Here is a 19,708-nt window from a genome sequence, read left to right as displayed (position 1 = left end):
TTAATGAAATTGAACGCCAAAATTTAATGAACTGTAAAATTAGTTCCAAGCAGTGCATCAAAAAACTGATTCCCTTATTGCACTCACCAGGGTTCACAGTATTTGAAAATATAAAGATTACAGTTTTATGGCTAACACTGTTTTGTCTACTGCTCCCTCAAAAGTGACTAGTTATCTCTAATTATCCTAGGAACTAATTGACTGACTCAAGAAATAATGCCGTATTTGAATTCAGTGGGGAACAAGCTGCAAGACATAGAAGTTTCGCGGAGTTTACTTAAAAATAAAACAAACTGTTTTGGAAGCCATGTCCTCCCTTAAAAATGTCACCCAGACGAAAGCCTAATGCCCATTTTTCGCAAACCCTAATCAGGCCGTAACCAGACAATCACAGACAAACCAGTTTCACAGATTTCCCTAGTGGGCTCAAAGTCAACCGCCATTCTGCATGCTTTCGTCTTCTTTCCAGGGTTCATGCAGGCGTGAAAGTCAACAATTCGCAGGTCTTCAAGGACTTTCAAGGATCACAAAATACATTTTCGAGGACCCCATCTAATGTTTTATCCGAGATTATTTATGCTATAAATTTTTCAACACAATGCAAAGGTTATCTATAGAACAACACCTAAGAACATAAGACACTCAAGTACAGCACCAGGTAGTCTAAAGGAGCCATGAAGACAAAATACATGTTGGGTTTATTAGAAAGACTGCTTAGTCCCGATAACAATGACACCAATATCATCACAACCTTCAAGCAAATAACGGAGATATCAAAGAAAACGTTTGAAGCAGTCGCGACCCCCTAGCCATTTTCCCGCAACTTTTCTATGACGACACGGAACCTGGTTTGTGCGATTGGTGGCCGGCTAACTGACCTGTCGCAACGACCCATGTCTGGACGTCTGTAATGGGGCCTCTAGTTCCATTTGACCGCATTACTTGAATACTCCCGTGCAGTTAACGCAATGAAAAATATGCTTTATTGTTGGCCCGTATAACGTCATTCTTGCTCACAACACGTCACTGTGGCGCAAAATTTGAAAGTTTTTAAATACTCCTTGCTTTTTTTTCGTTAAAAAAACATCTTTTCTAGCTCTAATGGAGCTGAGTGAGATACTGAATCCTAGTTCTTTCAAATTAAGCAAAGTTGTATTTTCTCTTCATGGCTCTTTTAAAGAAGCTGCCACTTGCTGTCTTCATGTTGTTATGGCTTTTTAGCACAGACTCTCCCAATCACCAAGTGCCAAACGTTTTTCCGCATGGTTTGCATTCCATGCAATTCAAGCTCGTCGGCCCTGTCTTTGTACAGGCCCTTGCCCAGTCCCAACCTCTGAAAAGTGCACTTCCCAGGTTTGACCAACTTCAGAACCCGGATTCCATAGGATCGAATCACTACCTTGATTTCATCGAGGAGTTCCTGCGCACAGTGCTCCCTCACGCTTAACAAAAATCTGCTGAATGAGTTGTAATTTTGTGTCCCCCTGAAACTTGATTGTTGCATTTCTGCACTTCAGTTTAAATTTAAAATCAACGATAAACACTTGAAATTCTTGTGAAAGTACCGAGCCACTCATTATGACCGTGAAAGAAATCAGGGGTTTTCAAGGACCGCTAAAGTATTCCAGGACTTTCAAGGGTTTGAAAATGACACTTCTAGATCAAGGGTTTTCAAGGTTTTCATGGACCTGTTCGAACACAGCCTTTCTCGCTTGGTTACGGCATCATGTTTGCTCATTCCAAGCTGCAAGGGGCAACAGAGTTTCCCCAAGATCGTCAGGCGTGGCTGGCTTGGCTCGGCTACTGGCTAAAGCGAGGGCACACGCACCTTGAAGAAGTCGCGCAGCAGCTGGCGAAAGTGGGACCGGTGGCTACCCCTGGCAATCGACAGGTCAGCAACCGTTTCAAACACCTCGGTCAGCAGGTCCAGACTCGCCGTGTTCGCTCCGTCAACTCTCTTCAGGACCCACAAGGGACTCTCTGCAGAAAGTGGTCATTGGAAAATGCCGTCAGCACACGGAATGAAAGCTGGCCTTCAGGACAAAACGAAACATTGTTTAATCTGAAAGGACTGGCTTCTGGTAGTTCACTCAGCTAAACTGCAGTCAGGAAAAATGTTTTTGCTACCTGAAAAGTGCAAGAAATATTGAAAAACATTCCAATTATGCACCACCCTGACGTACCGTATTTTCGCGCATATAACCCACACCAAAAATGCGAAAATTTCAGTGGCAAGGTAGGGGGCGGGTAATACGTGGGGTTTTTCCTTTAGTGCAGCTTCACGGCAATGCGCGTTGTGTCGTGAAATTCCTACGCAGTAGCACTGACTAAGCCTTCCAAGGCAGCGATCGCGCAGAACATACAATGAAAAGGAAGAAAAAAACAAGGACGAGCGCACTCTAACTGGATGTTATTAGTGCATTGTGACTTTCGCCTGGCAGTCGGGGTATTCTGCTTGCTAAATATACGCTTTTTTCTGTCTACATAGTATGCGATGTGTTGCTTGAGAAGTAGCTTTGGTGCAACCTTTCTTGTATCAAAAGTGCGGGCAATACGCAAGGATTTTTTTTCTTTTCCGGCGACCTGAAAGTGGGGCTGCGGATTATATGCAGGGGCGGGTTATACGCCCGAAAATACGGTACTATGGGCCACCGTGATGCAATAGACACCAGCACTAAAAACACAGTTATCGGCGTGGCAACTGCAAGTTCAAATTCAAGTGACACCAGTCATGTTTTTTGGTGGTGGCTTAGGTCGACGGTCGCCAATCCCATGAAGAGGATAACAATGTCATAGAGGCACATCCCCAAATGTGGTGAGTCGCCAGTTGCTCATACGTTTTCTTTACTATCTCGATTAATTTTTTGAACTTCGCAATAAAATTTATGTCACTGTTATTGGGACAAAGCAGTGTTTTTAACGAACCAGTAAACTTAAAAAACAAGAAGCTACAACACAAAGATTTTTCTGCATTTTGAAGGATAAGTGATGGGCGAACAAATTGATTGCCTCCAGGTCTGACCCCGATATCTCGTTCCAAGATAAGCACAAGCCTGGCACTTCTAGTGCGATGCAAAATCTTCATTAAACGGGTTGATATGCCACTACAGTACGGCCAGAAAAAATCGCTTGACTACTGATTGACCATTGATTGACTACGAGTACCTCCGAACCAGCCTAAAAGATACCAAACCCAAAACCACCCCTATAGACAAAAAGCATGCTTAGAACTGACCTAAGAGGATATTCCACAATTAAAAAAGATCAACGGTCTCGCAAAAAATATTGGGGCTCGAACGCAGGACGTTCGTTCCAAACCCATGACTCTATCCCTAGGCTACTGGGGCAGAGCGGCAGAGCCTTGTTAGCAGTTGCATAAAAGAATAGAAGGAGTGTTCCAAGCAAAGCTGTCGATGGCGCTGGGTGCTCACAGGGAATGCCTGGCTTGTACCACATTTTTGTGCGTATAACCCGCCCCAGCATATAATCCGCACCAACACGTTCACCCCACCAGAAAAGAAAAAAAAATCCTCGCGTATTGCCTGCACTTTTGGTACTTTGCCACTGAAATTTTCGCATTATTGGCGCGGGTTATACGCGCAAAAATACGGTACCCACACGGGGAACCGAATCCCGCGATCCCAACGACCTCACCTTCGAGCGCTTCCACGGGGGCGATTCCGTTGATGACGGCCGTCAGGCCTGCGACCACCATGGACAGGGGGAAGCGCCCGTCGCGGACCGCGGCCACGGCGGACTCGTACGAGCCGCAGGCGGACTTGTCGGCCAGCAGCCGCCGGTAGAAGCACAGGGCCATGCCGATCGCTTCTGGCCGTTCCTTGGCGGCCACCGACGGCAAGGAGGACGCGAGGGCATTGAGCAGGCAGCCACAGACGCACCGAAGCTGGGTCGTCCCACAACCGCCGTTGCTCGGGAAGCACGGAAGAAAGGGGGGGCAGTTACAAAGGGAGAAACCCCCGTCGCAGGAGTAAAACGATGTCAAAAGAAAAAAGTTTAAGTCCGCGAGATTTACGCCTGCGCTACTCGAGGTGCGAGGCAACAAATTACTCTAGACTACCTGGTGAATGTTCCACGTGTTGCAGTGGCTTGCAAGGTGAGGCGCCGAGTCCTTTCCCCTTTCAATTCCCACACTCCGACAAGCAAAAGACGCTCAAATTTCAGTTTGAGCTCCGTACGTAACGATGTCATAGTACTAGCAGCATTAACAATACCATCTGTAATGCTCACCAGCGTATTGTCACGAAGCCAAGGACGACGCAGTTGTCTTGCAGGAGAAACAAGTTTATTGGAGCGAACTTGTGCTCCCCTAACAACTCAAAAGAATACAGAGGCGGCGAAGCAGCGGTCAACAAAGAGACTTGCGTCAGCGAGCGTCGCAGAATCGAATGCCCCGGCGTCCGCACTGCAGGCTTTTTATCTTTTGGCGCGCGTGGTTCTCGAAACGTCGATTCGCATCGAGAACATAGTAGACCCAAGAAGATTATTCTGGGCTGTTCACGTTAGGTCGGAATGCTCTCCCTATCACAACAGATAACACATGCGGCACAGAAAGAAAGAATTGAACACGCGCTTTCCTTGGCGCAGAGATAACACAGACCGGCACAGCCGGGCGGTAAAAGCAAAACACAAATAAACAAACCCAATGTATGGTTCGCGGCATCACCCCCCCTCTAAGAGTGCATCGACCCGATGCTAACATAAGCGACAGTCCGAACAAATGAAAATAAAAGTTCGTCATCGTGCGTAGAAAGGTTTTAAGCGAACCACGTGGACTACTTCAGGCCGCGTGCGTCGTCGTGATGTGCCGGAGTCACCATCGGGGATCACTTCGTAGGTAAGTTGGCCAACACGTCGTAGAATCTGGTAGGGTCCGAAATACCGTCGCAGGAGCTTCTCACTGAGTCCGCGTCGTCGGATGGGAGTCCAAACCCACACACGATCCCCTGGTTGGTACTCGGCGTCTCGGCGTCGGAGGTTGTAGCGGCCCGCATCCACCAGCTGCTGGCCCGTTATACGAACTCGAGCGAGCTGGCGGGCCTCCTCCGCACGTTGAAGATATCCGTGGACGTCGGCGTTGAGGTCGTCGTCTTCTACGTGCGGAAGCATGGCGTCGAGCATCGTAGTCGGCCTTCTACCGTAGACAAGCTCGAACGGCGTCAGCTGCGTCGTCTCCTGGATAGCCGTGTTGTACGCAAACGTGACATACGGGAGAACTTCGTCCCAAGTTTTATGTTCAACGTCAACGTACATTGACAGCATATCTGCGATTGTCTTGTTCAGACGTTCTGTTAGTCCGTTCGTTTGGGGGTGGTACGCGGTCGTTCTTCGGGGATCCGTGTTGCTGTAGCGTAATACTCCTTGCATCAGCTCTGCAGTAAATGCCGTTCCGCGGTCTGTGATTAGGACTTCCGGGGCTCCATGTCGTAGCACAACTTGGCTTATAAAGAACTTCGCCACTTCTTGTGCAGTCCCCCTCGGAAGAGCGGCGGTCTCTGCGTAGCGCGTCATGTAGTCTGTCGCTACGACAATCCACTTGTTCTGTGATCGTGACGAAGGGAACGGGCCTAAAAGGTCCATTCCAATCTGTTGAAATGGTCTCGATGGGACGGCGATCGGTTGCAGAAGTCCGGTGGGTCTTGTCGGCGGCGTTTTTCGTCGCTGGCAGTCACGGCAGCTCCGGACGTAGTGGGTGACGTCAGAAGTAAGGCCGGGCCAGTAGTACCTCGCCTTGATTTTTCCAATAGTGCGGGCTGTGCCCAGATGTCCGGAAGACGGGTCGTCGTGGCACGCTTCCAAAATTTCGTCACGAAGGTCCGCGGGGATGACGAGGAGGTAATTCGCTCTTGTTCCGGGGCAGAAATTCTTCTTCACAAGGACGGAGTTTCTCAGGCTGAATGCTGGTAAGCTGCGTTTGAAGGTCCTAGGAACGGCAACGTTGCATCCCTCGAGGTACTCGATTATGACGCGTAAGTCGGGGTCGGCACGCTGCTGGGCGGCTAGGTCGCTCTCCGTCACGATCCCGAAGAACGCGCTGTCTTCATCAGAGTCTTGTGGTGGGTCGACGGGGGCGCGGGACAGGCAGTCGGCGTCGGAGTGTTTCTTGCCGGATTTATAAACGACGGTAACGTCGAACTCCTGCAGGCGCAAGCTCCACCGCCCAAGACGGCCAGAGGGGTCCTTCAAATTGGCGAGCCAACACAGCGCATGGTGGTCTGTTACAACCTTGAATGGCCTTCCATACACGTATGGGCGAAATTTTGAAATCGCCCATATAATAGCCAGGCACTCTTTCTCAGAGGCAGAATAGTTTTTCTCCTCCTTCGACCGACCACGGCTGGCATAGGCGATTACCCTTTCGCAGCCGCTTTGCTTTTGGACAAGGACGGCACCCAAGCCGATATCACTGGCGTCCGTGTGCATTTCCGTTTCGGCATTTTCGTCGAAATGAGCGAGCACGGGCGGGCTTTGCAGGCGTATTTGCAGCTCGCAGAATGCTTTTTCTTGGTCGTTTTCCCAGCTGAAAGGGGTGCTATCTTTCGTCAAGCGCGTGAGTGGCTCTGCAATGCGTGCGAAGTTTGCCACGAAGCGCCGGTAGTATGCGCACAGCCCGAGAAATCTTCGCACGCCCTTCTTGTCTTTCGGCCTTGGGAAGTTCGCAATCGCTGAAGTTTTTGCCGGGTCAGGTAGGACTCCCGCGGCGTTGACGACGTGGCCCAAGAACTTGAGTTCCCCGTATGCGAAACGGCACTTTTCAGGCTTTAGCGTCAACCCCGACGTACGAATGGCCTCGAGTACAGACTCCAACCTTGCAAGGTGTTCGTCGAAAGTCCGGGCGAATACCACTACGTCGTCGAGGTATACGAGGCAGGTGTGCCACTTAAGGCCAGCTAGCACAGTGTCCATGACTCTTTGGAACGTCGCTGGTGCTGTGCACAGCCCAAACGGCATCACCTTGAACTCGTATAGGCCGTCTGGGGTTATAAATGCAGTCTTCTCTCGGTCTCGCTCGTCCACTTCGATTTGCCAGTAGCCGGTCTTCAGGTCCATCGATGAGAAGTACTTCGCAGGGCAGAGGTGGTCGAGGGCGTCGTCGATTCGGGGGAGGGGGTACACGTCCTTTTTCGTGATTTTGTTCAGTCGCCGGTAGTCAACACAAAACCTTAATGTGCCGTCTTTTTTCTTTACGAGTACGACGGGCGCAGCCCAGGGGCTTTTCGATGGCTGTATAATGTCATCGCTCAGCATGTCGTCGACTTGAGTCCGGATGGCTTCCCGTTCGTGTGAAGAGACGCGGTACGGTGACTGTCGGGTAGGTCGGGCTCCATCTTCGGTTATTATTCGGTGCTTCGCTAGAGGGGTCTGACGTAGTTTTGCGCTCGACGAAAAACATTCGCTATAGCGACGCAGCAAAGCCAATAATTTTTTCCGTTGTTCTTGCGGTAGCGCCGGATTCACGTCGAATGGCTGCGGGAGCTTGAATGTTTCTACGGGTGTGCGTTCAAAGTCGGCGACTGCGATCACATCACTTGCTTCTTGCGTTTCTTCAAGGAACGCAATTGCAGCTCCCTTGTTTAAATGCTGGTACTCTTCGGTGAAATTAGTGACCAAAACGTGAGATTGGCGTTGCTTAAAGTGCGCAATGCCTCTTGCGACGGAGACACCGCGGTCGAGAAGCAACCTTCGATCACTGTCTACGATAGCGTCGATGTCAGAAGCAGCATCCTCACAGTAGACGGCGATCATCAAGCTTGCGCGGGGTGGCAGGGTGATGTGATCGTCGGCGATCCTGACAGCAGCACGGTGATCGGGGTTCGGTTTCGGCGTCGTGGAGTGATCGGAGGAAAATGTTATCGACTTGGTCTGCAGATCAATTATTGCGCCGTTGTCCGTCAAAAAGTCAATTCCGAGAATCACGTCGCGGGAGCAGTTAGGCAGAACGACGAACGCCGCAGGGTACGTTGTGCCGTCTATGGTGACGCGCGATGTGCACATTCCACTTGGCGTCACGAGGTGGCCTCCTGCTGTGCGTATGTGCGGACCGTCCCATCTGGTCATAACTTTCTTCAGTTTAGACGCAAATGGTCCGCTCATTACCGAATAGTCGGCTCCCGTGTCTACGAGGGCGACTACGTCAAAGCCGTCGATGGACACCTTGACGTCGGATGCCGCCTTCCTCGAGTTCCGGGTGCGTCGGGGCGTCGTATCTCGGCTTGTGCGTGTTGACGGTCGGGCACTGTGCGTCGTCGTTGTCATCGTCTTCTCAGCGGACGTCTCGTCGTGTACGGGAGTCTCGTCAGGTCTGGGTCGGGTCATCGGGATGAGGGCCTGTTGTGAGTCACTGTCTTCCGCGAGTCGTTGCGTCGTTGGAGGGTTTTCATTTTTCCGCGATCGTGCAACTTTACCTCCAGAAGTTGCTGCTTTTAGTTTCCCCCGCGTGAGCTGGGGGACCTTCCACGTGAGAACTCAGCATTGCTACGGCGGTTCGGCGACTGGTATGGGTAGGGTGACGGCGAACGGTTGAAACGGGCTGGTCGACGGCTGGGGTTGGACAGGTACTCTTCGATCTCCGATGGGTGCTGGCCAGTTCGGGGGCGGGGTGCGTCGACGGAGAACCCTCGCCAACCGAGCTTCCTGTAGGGGCAGCGACGGTAGACGTGGTCGGCCTCTCCGCAGTGGTAGCACAGCGGACGATTGTCGGACGTTCGCCACACGTCGGTCTTCCTTGGGGCAGGGGGTTGCGCCGCAGGTGGTCGGGCCGGCGAGAGGGGACGACGGTACGGAGCCTCGTGACGATAGGGTGCAGGTGGGCGAGGGCGATGTACAGCAGCCGCGTAGGTCATGGCTTGCGGCTCGCGAGGTGCTACTGGCGTCGTTGAAGTTCCCAGCGCTTGCTGCACTTCTTCTCTAATGACGTCGGCAAGAGAAGCGACTTGTGGTTGCGGCGTCGTCGGGAGCAGTTTCCGCAGCTCCTCCCTCACTATTTCGCGGATAGCCTCGCGTATGCTATCAGCCGGAACCCGCATGTTGTCGATGTAGTTCGCACTGGCCGCGCCAACGAAGTTCCGGTCATACTGCTTAGCACGCATTTCGAGAGCCTTCTCAATCGTGCTGGCTTCGGTCACGAATTCAGCGATGGTTTTGGGCGGGTTGCGGACAAGTCCAGCAAACAGCTCCTCCTTCACACCGCGCATCAAGAAACGTAACTTCTTTTCTTCCGTCATTTCGGGGTCCGCGCGGCGAAATAATTGCTTCATCTCCTCAACGAAGATCACGACCCCTTCGTTGGGGTGTTGTGTCCGAGTTTCAAGCAAAAGCGCAGCTCGCTCTTTTCTCACAACGGTAGTGAATGTCTTCAGGAACTCCCTTTCGAAGTGAGTCCAGTCGGTCAAAGAACTCTCATGGTTCTCGAACCAAGTTCGAGCAGCATCTTCTAAGTAAAAGAAGACATGCCGGAAAGTTTCTTCGTCGTCCCACCTGTTGAAGATGCGGACGCGCTCCAGCTTCTCCAACCATTCTTCGGGGTCTTCAGCGGGAGCTCCCCGGAACGATGGCGGTTCCCGGGGCTGCTGCAGGACGATTGGCGATGTTGTTTCTTGCACCATGGTGTTGGTTGCAGCGTTCTTTTTCTTGGGCCCTTCTGGCATCAAACCGAACTCGGGTGGTAAATCTTGCAGGCGGGGGCTGGCTCTTGTTGGACTGGCTTGGCGGCTTCTCGAGGTTGTAGTGGGCATGAAGGGTGCGTACCCCGCACCTCCACCAGATGTCACGAAGCCAAGGATGACGCAGTTGTCTTGCAGGAGAAACACGTTTATTGGAGCGAACTTGTGCTCCCCTAACAACTCAAAAGAATACAGAGGCGGCGAAGCAGCGGTCAACAAAGTGACTTGCGTCAGCGAGCGTCGCAGAATCGAATGCCCCGGCGTCCGCACTGCAGGCTTTTTATCTTTTGGCGCGCGTGGTTCTCGAAACGTCGATTCGCATCGAGAACATAGTAGACCCAAGAAGATTATTTTGGGCTGTTCACGTTAGATCGGAATGCTCTCCCTAACACAACAGATAACACATGCGGCACAGAAAGAAAGAATTGAACACGCGCTTTCCTTGGCGCAGAGATAACACAGACCGGCACAGCCGGGCGGTAAAAGCAAAACACAAATAAACAAACCCAATGTATGGTTCGCGGCAGTATCAAAATGAAGATTTAAACCAGAATAAGCTTCAGGTTGTTTTTCCTTCGGAACTCCAGAAGAAACAGACTTGGACTCATCAAAACAAGAGGTCGGTCGGGCTTCCTAATGCCGTCCGAAAGACCAGCGAACAGCAACTCCGTGACCGCAACCACGTTCTCAGAGTTTAAGGCAGCTGTCATTTTCTCTGAAACGGACAACAATCGGGGCAGGACCACCGGGCATTTTGGGAACTCTGAATGAAAACTATGTGGCGCTTGGCATGAAATAATATAAAAACATGCTGGAAAGTAATGTGTATAGGTATGACTACAAATGTGGTGTGGTGAAACTAAAACGCACTAACGCTTGATTCCTACGTACACTACCCACAGCTGAAACTCTGGGGGAGTTTGCTTGTATGTTTAATCCGTCGTTTTATCCTGTTTTATCCCTGCTTTGAACCCACATTCGAAACTGTCCCTAGAGCGCTCTAAGTTGGCACCTAGGCTGGCGAGCTTCGGAAAAGAAAGCGCTTTTATGGCGCATGCGCTTTTACTTGTTACAAGCACAATAATCTCCACTGATCTTTTTGCGTGTATTATAAACTTCTTTCCCGCATGCCGAGATTTGTCTGCACGAAGAGTGCCACTCTGACGAGTGGCACTTGACACAGGCAGAGGTAATGGCCTAGCTCCTAACCTGGAAAGTCCCAGGGATCAAAGGCTTCCATATTGGGCACAAACTTTTAACACTTTAGAGAGAATTTTAAACCTAGTTTCTAAACGCTCGACAAAACGTGCCAGCAGAGGGGCCCTGATGTGTAATTGGTTGCACACACCCATCCACCAATCATGAAATCATCAAGAAGACAGGCATACATGCCCTGGGTGATTTTTTTTCTTCACTAAGATAGTCAACATGAGATTTCAAGAAAGCAGAGTGGAAAACTTCGTTAAAAGGCTTTTAGGACAGCCAACTGGGGATACATAAAAGATGATTGCCTCGATCATCATTTGATTAAAAAACAGATTATGTTAGTGCGCAGTTAGGTGTTACTATCTAGAAAGTGTTAACCAGGAGGGCCACTTTGGCACAATTGTGGTGTAAAGATGTGGAAAGACCCCCGCACAGACACACAGAAAAACAGGGGACGGCTTTAAAAACTAAAATGCTATAAGTTTCAGCATCAAGAGAATGGTATCACACTCTCAAGTGACCCTTACATGCCTACAGAGGTTGTGTGATATGCAGGCGGCAGTAATAATGAGGCAACGGTGGCGCCAGCTCACAGAAAATCCTCTCAACAACATGCGCATTCCACAGATGACTGCGATAGCAGTTTATAGTGGCTTAAGAACAATGGCTGATCCTTGTAGAACGCCACCCTGATGGCTGATGCTGTAAAAAAAAAGTATCAACTTCAAAAGTACCAACTTGAAAGGCTTCAATGTCAACGTACGAGCACGGTCAGCATTCCCCTTTGCAACACGATTGCCAGAAACATGACGTTCTGTTCCCAGATACGCACAAGCCTGGCCTTTCCGGCACAATTCTGGCGCATTCCGGAACGCAACGTAGTGCCCAGGCATGCTACAAAAAGGGGTGCACTCTCATCGAAGCGGAGATACAAGCTCAAAATCTGCCCCCCACTCACTGCTGGCGACGAGGCCTCCGAATAGTGGCAGTCGCTCCAGGGCCTGGCTGGCATACGCCACTCGGGCCAGGGCCACGTCCGCCGTCGAGGTCGGCATCAGGAAGGGCAGCAGCGTCACCAGCAGCTGACCCTCGTCCAAGGTCGCGCAGAGGTCGTCGCACACAAAGGCCAAAGCACGGGTGCGCAGGTCGCACCTACATGAAGGGGTGGGGAGCATGTTACACATGTTCGTTATTTGAAAAAAAAAATTCAGAGAGAATTTTAAAAAAAGAAATTCAAAAAGAGAATTCAAAAGAGAATTAAAAAAGAGAATAAAAAAATTCCCCCGCATTTCCCCGAGGGGGAGAATGTGAAAGTGCGAATGCACGGTTGTCGGCCCGCTTGCGGCGCTTGCGCTCGGCCCCCGCAGCCCACCGCCTCGCCGCCTTCTCTTCCATCTCTTCCATCGGGTTTGTAGTATCACGTGTACACCACGCAGTTATCAAGCCGCTATAACGCCGCTGAGTCGCCAACGCACGCCGCTGACGACGTAGTTTGAATGCGTTAAAGATATAAGGCGCGTTACCGACAATATCAGCGTCGCGTCCGTGGCTTATTCGGTAGAGCGTCGGGCTGCGGCCCGCAAAGTCCTCGGATCGAAACCTGGCGCCGGATGCTGTTTCTTCTTTAAAGAGCACTGCGGACGCCGCCGACGCCGCCGACGCCGGCGGTGGATGGTTTGGGGTCGCTTATAAAGAGCATTCGCTCTTAAAAGAGAATTCAGAGACCTGTCGCGCTGATGAGACCATTGATGCCGTTCGTCAGCACCCTTATCTAGCTCACTCCAGCCTCCCCTCGATCCACTAGTTTGATTCACTGTTGTTTCACTGCACTCCAGCGACATCATGGGTGACGTTGTTGCTCTGAGGGTGGTCGCAACTATCACCAACAGAAGTGACGTCCGTTACGTTCACGATAATTTATTCCATGTTCATTTTGGCGACATCGTGACCACCGCTACAAATAGCTAACGCCATTTGAGAAGTGTTCTCAATACCAAGAATATTTGCACTCCTTGTTCATGAACTACACCATCACACAAACAACTGTCACAATTGAAAATCAAAATTTGACACCCTGCCATCGAACCTTACACAATACAAAATGCTGAATAAGCGAGTAAAAAAAAAGGGAAGCCAAGGGGTAAATGCACAGACAAAAAGATGAACGTGCACTCGGAGACTTTGTAGGCAAGGGTCAGCACAACAGACCCTCGCCTACAAAGGCGTGTACCAACAAGCTCAAACTTCAACTCTTCCTCGGAGACTGTTAATACCTACACGAATAGAACGCACCTATTGAATCGTGCCCTGACCGCTAGAGCTGCACCCATCTCCGTCTAACACGATTGCCAGTTATCAAAACACGCGCTTTTTGATAGAGGTTGCAAATTGGTCTAGGCAAGATCAATTCGCGGAGCCGGTGCAATTCAAGCCAACAGGGAAGTTTGCAAAAACAAAGCCGCACCACTTTTTGCTGTGCTCCGCCGGTGGCTCAAACAGAATGTGCCGCAGAGTGCCAAGGACAAAGTCCAGCTCCACAAAGTTGCACAGGTCCTGCATGAAATGGGCATAGAAGGTCCATTAAGCAGAGAATTCCACTATTCAAAGGCTTTTTTTTGCTGTTTTAAAGGGGACTCACCTTATCACTTGTTACAGGACTTACTAGTTCGTAACCCATTGGGCTATGTATGCCAAAATGAAATGTTTTGAAGGTCCATGAAAATGTTCATAATGGCCTAGTTCGCTTATTATACACTCAAACGCCGCTACAACGAACGCTTCTACTACGAAACGGCCTGTACAACGAAGCATGCCATATGGCCTGGCCAGATTCCGGTGTTTCCTATGTATTGTGAACGCCACTACAGCGAATACCACTACAGCGAATTTGCCTGTTTAACGAAGAAAATCATGCGTTCCCAATCGCTGAATTGTTGTTTGATAACGAATACTGCTAGCCGCACACGTAGTAACGCGCAGCAGCGAACCGAATCCGAGCAACCGGGCTGCTCGGTATAGGCTCGGGGCTGCGTCGCCGCGGCCCGCTGCTGCCGCCGATGGCACTCGCTGATGCAAACGGCCAGACCAAGGTCACACCGGGCTATCTTTTAAAGAACTATAAAAATAAAAAATTGCCGATAATGCCGCTGCACTGCTGCTGAGGGATGTAGCCAGCGGGAGGAGGGAGTTCGACCCCCCCGCCTTTCCCCCTCCTTCCGAAATATTTTCCCAGCAGCGCGCGTAAGCGAGGGCTAGTGTTTCCTCCCACAAAACTCCTCCCCAGGAAGCCCACATGTTTCCTTTTACGCAGCCAGAGAGGGGACGGTTCACGTAATTGCGCCTTTGGCCCTCGGGGCGAAGAACACAATCACTGAGGGGGCGCAAACGCCTTCACATAATGGCGGCGCGGCCCGACGGCGGTTACTCGCTCTTTTTAAGGCGTTGGCCTGTAGCTGAACCAGTTGTACCTTCCGCCTTTCTTCTGTCGACAGACGCCGAATAGACAAAATAAGAGCGCGGAAGACATCGACAAACTATTTCCATGTCGCCTCGGAACTTCCAGGCTGGGTGGCCTTCCTTTTCTCCCGCTCCCTCCACGGTTTTCCTACCGGCGGAAAAGCAGTCTGGACCGAGTTTCGTCGTCGCAGCAGGGTCTACAGTGTAATAAATAAAATGAGAAATAGCACAACACAGGCATGGTACGTCGGCGCGGTCCCAAGTCCTGACTGGCTGTTCTGCTGTTCCCGGAGCACTTGCACTTTTTAGCGAGAAGAAAGAAGAAAAAGGGCGATCGGTGTGCAAATTTGGGATGGAAAGTGTACATTTGAGAATTTTTTTTAGAATGACAGGGTGGTTGCGAGAAGGAAGGGACAAAGGGCAACATTGATTTGGAGGAGAGTTTTCGGGCTAGTCTTGGGGAGGCGGCAGCCGAAAAATGGCGGAAGAAGAGTCAGCTAAGTGTGCGCATGCGCGCACTGCCTGACTGCGGAAAGAAGCGAGTCTGCTGCTGATCTGGTCTGTAGCGTGGTTGTTCGATTGTGTCGTGTTCGTGCTGCAACGTCTTGGAATCACGATTAGTGCAGGTGAAGTTGCAGGGACTAAAAAGCGACAATTCAGCCTCGATGAGAAGATGAAGATCATCAGTGCCATGCAGAGCGGCTGGAACAAAAAGGACCTAGCCGAGGAGTACGGTATCAGCGCATCGACCTTGTCGACGTTCCTTAAGGAAAAATAAAAGATACAGGAGCAAGTGGCACACCATAAAACGGACCCGTCAAGGAAGCGGATCCGTGAAGCCACATTTCAGGATGATGACGCCGCCGTCTACACGTGGTTTGCCGATGTACGTGCAAGGAAGATTCCTGTCAGCTTGCCGGTGCTGTGTCAGAAGGCCAAACAGTTTGCTTTCGCCCTCGGCGTAGATGAAGCGTACTTCAAAGCGACGAGTGGCTGGCTGAGAACCTTTAAACAACGAGATGGCATTGTTTTCAAGACTGTGGCTGGCGAAGAGGCCGACGCACCGCACGATCTCGCCGACAATTGGCGTGAGTCCGAACTGCTGAGAGTGCTGCAGGAGTACAGGCTGGAAGACACATTTAATGCCAACGAAACTGCTCTTTTTTATGAATTGCTACCTCAGAAGACCGTCGGCGAGAAAACAGATCGCTGCAAAGGGGGAAAAAGGTCCAAGCAACGTCTGATTGTGCTGCTCTGCTGCAATGGAGCAGGGACTTAAAAGCTGAAGCCGCTAGTGATTGGGAGGTCGGCAAAGCCACGATGCTTTAAGGGCGTGCGTAGCCTGCCAGCAGATTAAGTTACGAGCAAAAAGGTCTAAATGACGGCGGACTTTTTCCAAACGTGGCTTTTGCAACTGGAGAAAACAATGCGCCTTCAGAATCGCAAGACTGCTCTTCTCATCGACAACTGCGCCGCACACAACAAGATCCCGGTGCTAAATCACGTGGAAGTGATTTTTTTGCCGCCGAATTGCACGTCGGTGCTGCAGCCATGGAACCAAGGGATTATACGGTTTGTTAAAGGCCGCTACCGCATGATGATGCTGCAGCGAATTCTGCTCTACCTTCAACACAACATTAAAGGCTAATTCTAATTATTTGCTTACTTTCTTCCACTAACTAAAGTAAAATGCATTCGCATTTTTTAGTTATTGCAAACTACAGCAGCCTGCCCGATGAAATTGAAGCTCTAATATCTTTATCATCATTTAAAAGGCTTCTTAGAAAGTTTCTTCTGGAGTGCTGAATGGTACATAACAGGCATAGTGAAATTTTTTTGTGTATTTTTGAGTATTATTTGTTGCACTTTTGCGTATTGTTTTTTCTCGCTGAATTTATGTTTGTAGTGCTGCACTTCTTTTACTTTTTGCTTCATCGTGTTTTCTCATACTGAGTGAATGTAATTATGCCTGCTTTTGTTTCTTGTGGCATAGGGTGTTTAGAAATTTCACCTAGACGCGCGGTTTAGCGTTTTCTATCTCGTGAAAATTCCTTAGTGTTCTTTTGGATATTACTATAGTTTTACATGTATATTATTGCGTTTCCTGTTATTCTATTTGTCATTTTTTTTTCTCCCCTTTCGAGTCCGCCCTAAATATACTACCTATTTTGTATTGCTATATTGCCAATATTTTTTTATAATTTACATTACTACTCTGTAATGCATATAGCTCTATAATATGCCACTGTATATTATGATTCTAGAGGCTTCCACTCTGTTTTATTCTTCTATGTAATATTTAGCCGAGGATCTTGATGCAGTCTCGACTATGGGACCCTCGTCTGTATAATTTTGCTTTGTAACCTTCATCTTCTTGTAAGATGGAATAAACTTCTGCTTCTTATATATGCTTATCTGCTTTATAGGGTGTCAATTTATTGCGCGATGCATATAGCGAAGTGACGTGTATAACGAGCAATTACCACGGTCCCGCACGCTTCGTTATACAAGCGTTTGACTGTAGAACTATATTACTTCTGCACTGAAATAAAATATAAAACTTGTTGGCCGGACAGCGAGTGCAATCTAGTTTGAACCAGCAAAACTAAAGTGTTTTATCGTTTTATCCTTCATTGAAGTACAGAGGTGGCATATTTCCAAAATCAGCAAACTAGGCAGTTTGGAACATTTTCATGAACCTGTAGAACTTTTTGTACCGGTGCAAAGCGGTATTTAAGCCCGTGGGCCAGAAAGTTGCAAGTCCCATAGAAATGTTAACAGGTGACTCTGCCTTAAATAATGTGAACGTAATGCCAATGGAAGAATAGACGAATAACAACATGCGGAAAAAGTATGGGTGACGTGACGAAAAAGTTTGGTTCGTTCTAATAAAGTTTTCTTCAACCCGGCACGCACAGTGCAGCTCACCTTGCCGAGCGCCATCACAGCCTGCACTACTTCGGGTTCACTGTCGGCCAGGCGATTCCGCAGGGAGTTCTGAACAAACTTCTCGTCCATGCCCTGCGCACACAACAAAGCATTCAAACCTCTGCCAACGACGGGTGCTCGTTTACCCCTTTGATGCTTACAACTTCATTATTTGTCTTAAGCCTGTGAGAAGTTTTTTATGATCTAAAAGGATTTCCGCCACCACAAATACGAATTCAGAAAAAAATTTGGTTCATTAGGACGCACACTGGGACACACTGGGAAACACTGGGAAACACTGGGCACTGGCTGCCCACATATCACTCGAACAAGAGGGCTTCCTCGATCACCATGATTTATGGTTCAAGTGAAGACAGTAACGTAAAGTTTGTATTGCTATCATTGGTAATAACAATAAAATTGCACAATTTTGGTTACCTTCCACTAGCCCATCGAGCCACCGGGCTCGATGCTAGTTGACACGCGTAAACAATATTTTTCTGGCACACGGAAGAACGTGCTGCCCTCTCTTCTTTAATTTTTGAAGGTCCGGGATCCTTTGCCTCTCGATAGATGGTGTTAAATGTAAAAAAAAACAACCACAAGGTGCGAGAGAAAAAAAAAACACTTTTGAGTTGTTGCTCCGGAGCAACACTGGTCATCAAAAAGATAAAGGGGCACATGGGTTTTTAGGACCTGTGGGAATTGCGGAGCTCCGCCATCTTTCCTATCCCTCTCGGCCCGCCGCGGAGGCGAGAGCGGTGGTACCTCTCTCTCCGCGGTCGCGCGCTTTCCCCTCCGGGAGGATCCCTGTGAGAGCGGGGGGCGCTGCCGAACCCCTCACGTGACAGGTTTTGACCGGAAGCTCCGGCGGCCTGGTCCGCGACGGGCGACAAGGAGAGGGCCTCTTTGGACACAAACCATCGTCGGGAGCGGCCGTAAGTACGACTCGCTCCTTTTTGTCCTTCCTTTGTCCGCCCTCGCGCCTGTCTCTCCCGCCCTGGCTAAGGTGGTCGGCGGTGTAGAACGACGCGCCCGACGTCTCCTTTATTGCATTGCAATAAACGTCGGAGTGGGCGAATTCTGTGTCCTGTGTTCCTTGCTGTTCGCTGCCAATACGCCAAGTTGGTGATCCGCGGCGGTGTTCAGTGGAGCTAGCCTTGCGGCCGGATCTCGAGGATCGAGCTAGGCCGCCGTCAGAACCCTGGTCCCCACATTTTTGGCTCCCGAACGTGGGGCTCGTTTTAAAGTGAATTCGAGGTTCGCTAGCTCCGAGGAACATGGCACAGGATTATGAGTTGGTGGATTTGATGCTGTTGGCCGACCTTTGTGATCATGTCCGGGAGGTCCCGCGATGCTCTGCATCAACAGCGCCCACCGCAGCCGCAGGAGCGGCTCGGGTCCCCCTTCTCCACGGCCCCTACGCAACCGCGAGTGCGGCTTGCGCACCAGCGAGAATTTCGGAAAGTTCTGAATTCCGCGAGCGCTATACGTCAGGTGACGCCGCGCTTTCAACCACCATGCGCCGGGCCTACGCAGATGCTGCGGCTCGCGCACCAACGAGAATTTCGGAAAGTTCTGAATTCCGCGAGCGCTATACGTCAGGTGACGCCGCGCTCTCAACCACCATGCGCCGGGCCTACGCAGATGCTGCGGCTCGCACACCAACGAGAATTTCGGAAAGTTCTGAATTCCACGAGCGCTCTACGTCAGGTGACGACGCGCTTTCAACCCCCATGCGCCGGGCCTACGCAGATGCTACGGTTCGCGCGGCAACGAAAGTTTCGGAAAGTTCCGAATTCCACGAGCGCTCTACGTCAGGTGACGCCGCGCTTTCAACCACCATGCGCCGGGCCTACGCAAATGCTGAAGCCCCATGCGGCGCGCCTCTCGTGCAAGTGAGCACGCAGGCGCCCGTAAGCGAAGGAATGACTGTGGATGCAGCTTCCATCGCGAACGCTCTCGCAGGCGCCATGCAGCAAGTGCTGCAGGCGGCGCGCTCACCCGCTCCCAGGGTGCAGCTACCGATGCCGACGTACAGTGGTTATAGCGATCAAGTGAGCGCAAACGCTTTCCTGCTGGCTCTGAGCCGTTACGAGCAGGCGACCGGCATCAGCGAGAGCGAGGTGCTGCACAGAGTTCTGCCCGCAGCCCTAGTCGACCATGCCGCCCGGTGGTATCGAGTGATAGGCCACACGGCGCGCACGATGGATGACTTCCGAACGATGTTCAGGGAGGAATTCCTGCCCGTCGACTACCTCCCGCGGATGCGTAGAGAGTTGGAAATGCGCACCCAAGCTCTGGACGAATCGATGATCGAGTATGTCCGTGCGATGCAGGAGCTTTACGAGTACGCCGACCCACATGCCCCGAACTCGGAGCGGGTCGATCGGGTCATCAGGCAATGCCACCCCACCTTTGCCTTGTACTTGAGGAAC

General features: G+C 50.6%; 1 protein-coding gene across 1 annotated transcript in view; it reads right to left on the bottom strand.

Moving 5' to 3' along the window:
• Positions 1 to 17,363, bottom strand: part of LOC144163900 (HEAT repeat-containing protein 1-like) — a 76,234-nt gene extending 58,871 nt beyond the window's left edge. Inside the window, exons 1-7 of the mRNA XM_077694568.1 lie at positions 17,271 to 17,363; positions 13,351 to 13,439; positions 11,845 to 12,038; positions 10,285 to 10,395; positions 9,520 to 9,535; positions 3,655 to 3,941; positions 1,828 to 1,980 (exon numbers count right to left, since the gene is read on the bottom strand). Of these exons, the coding sequence (XP_077550694.1) occupies positions 1,828 to 1,980; positions 3,655 to 3,941; positions 9,520 to 9,535; positions 10,285 to 10,395; positions 11,845 to 12,038; positions 13,351 to 13,439; positions 17,271 to 17,360 (940 nt within the window). The 5' untranslated portion in view covers positions 17,361 to 17,363. The remainder of the gene's footprint in view (positions 1 to 1,827; positions 1,981 to 3,654; positions 3,942 to 9,519; positions 9,536 to 10,284; positions 10,396 to 11,844; positions 12,039 to 13,350; positions 13,440 to 17,270) is intronic.
• Positions 17,364 to 19,708: the final 2,345 nt, after the last annotated feature.

This window comes from Haemaphysalis longicornis, unplaced genomic scaffold (genome assembly GCF_048455015.1).
Source record: "Haemaphysalis longicornis isolate Haplotype H1 unplaced genomic scaffold, Haemaphysalis longicornis Haplotype H1 scaffold_13, whole genome shotgun sequence".
In the NCBI taxonomy this organism is placed as follows: Eukaryota; Metazoa; Arthropoda; class Arachnida; order Ixodida; family Ixodidae; genus Haemaphysalis; species Haemaphysalis longicornis.
Note: the sequence above shows the minus strand (reverse complement) of the source record. Positions and strands in the feature narration are given on the sequence as shown.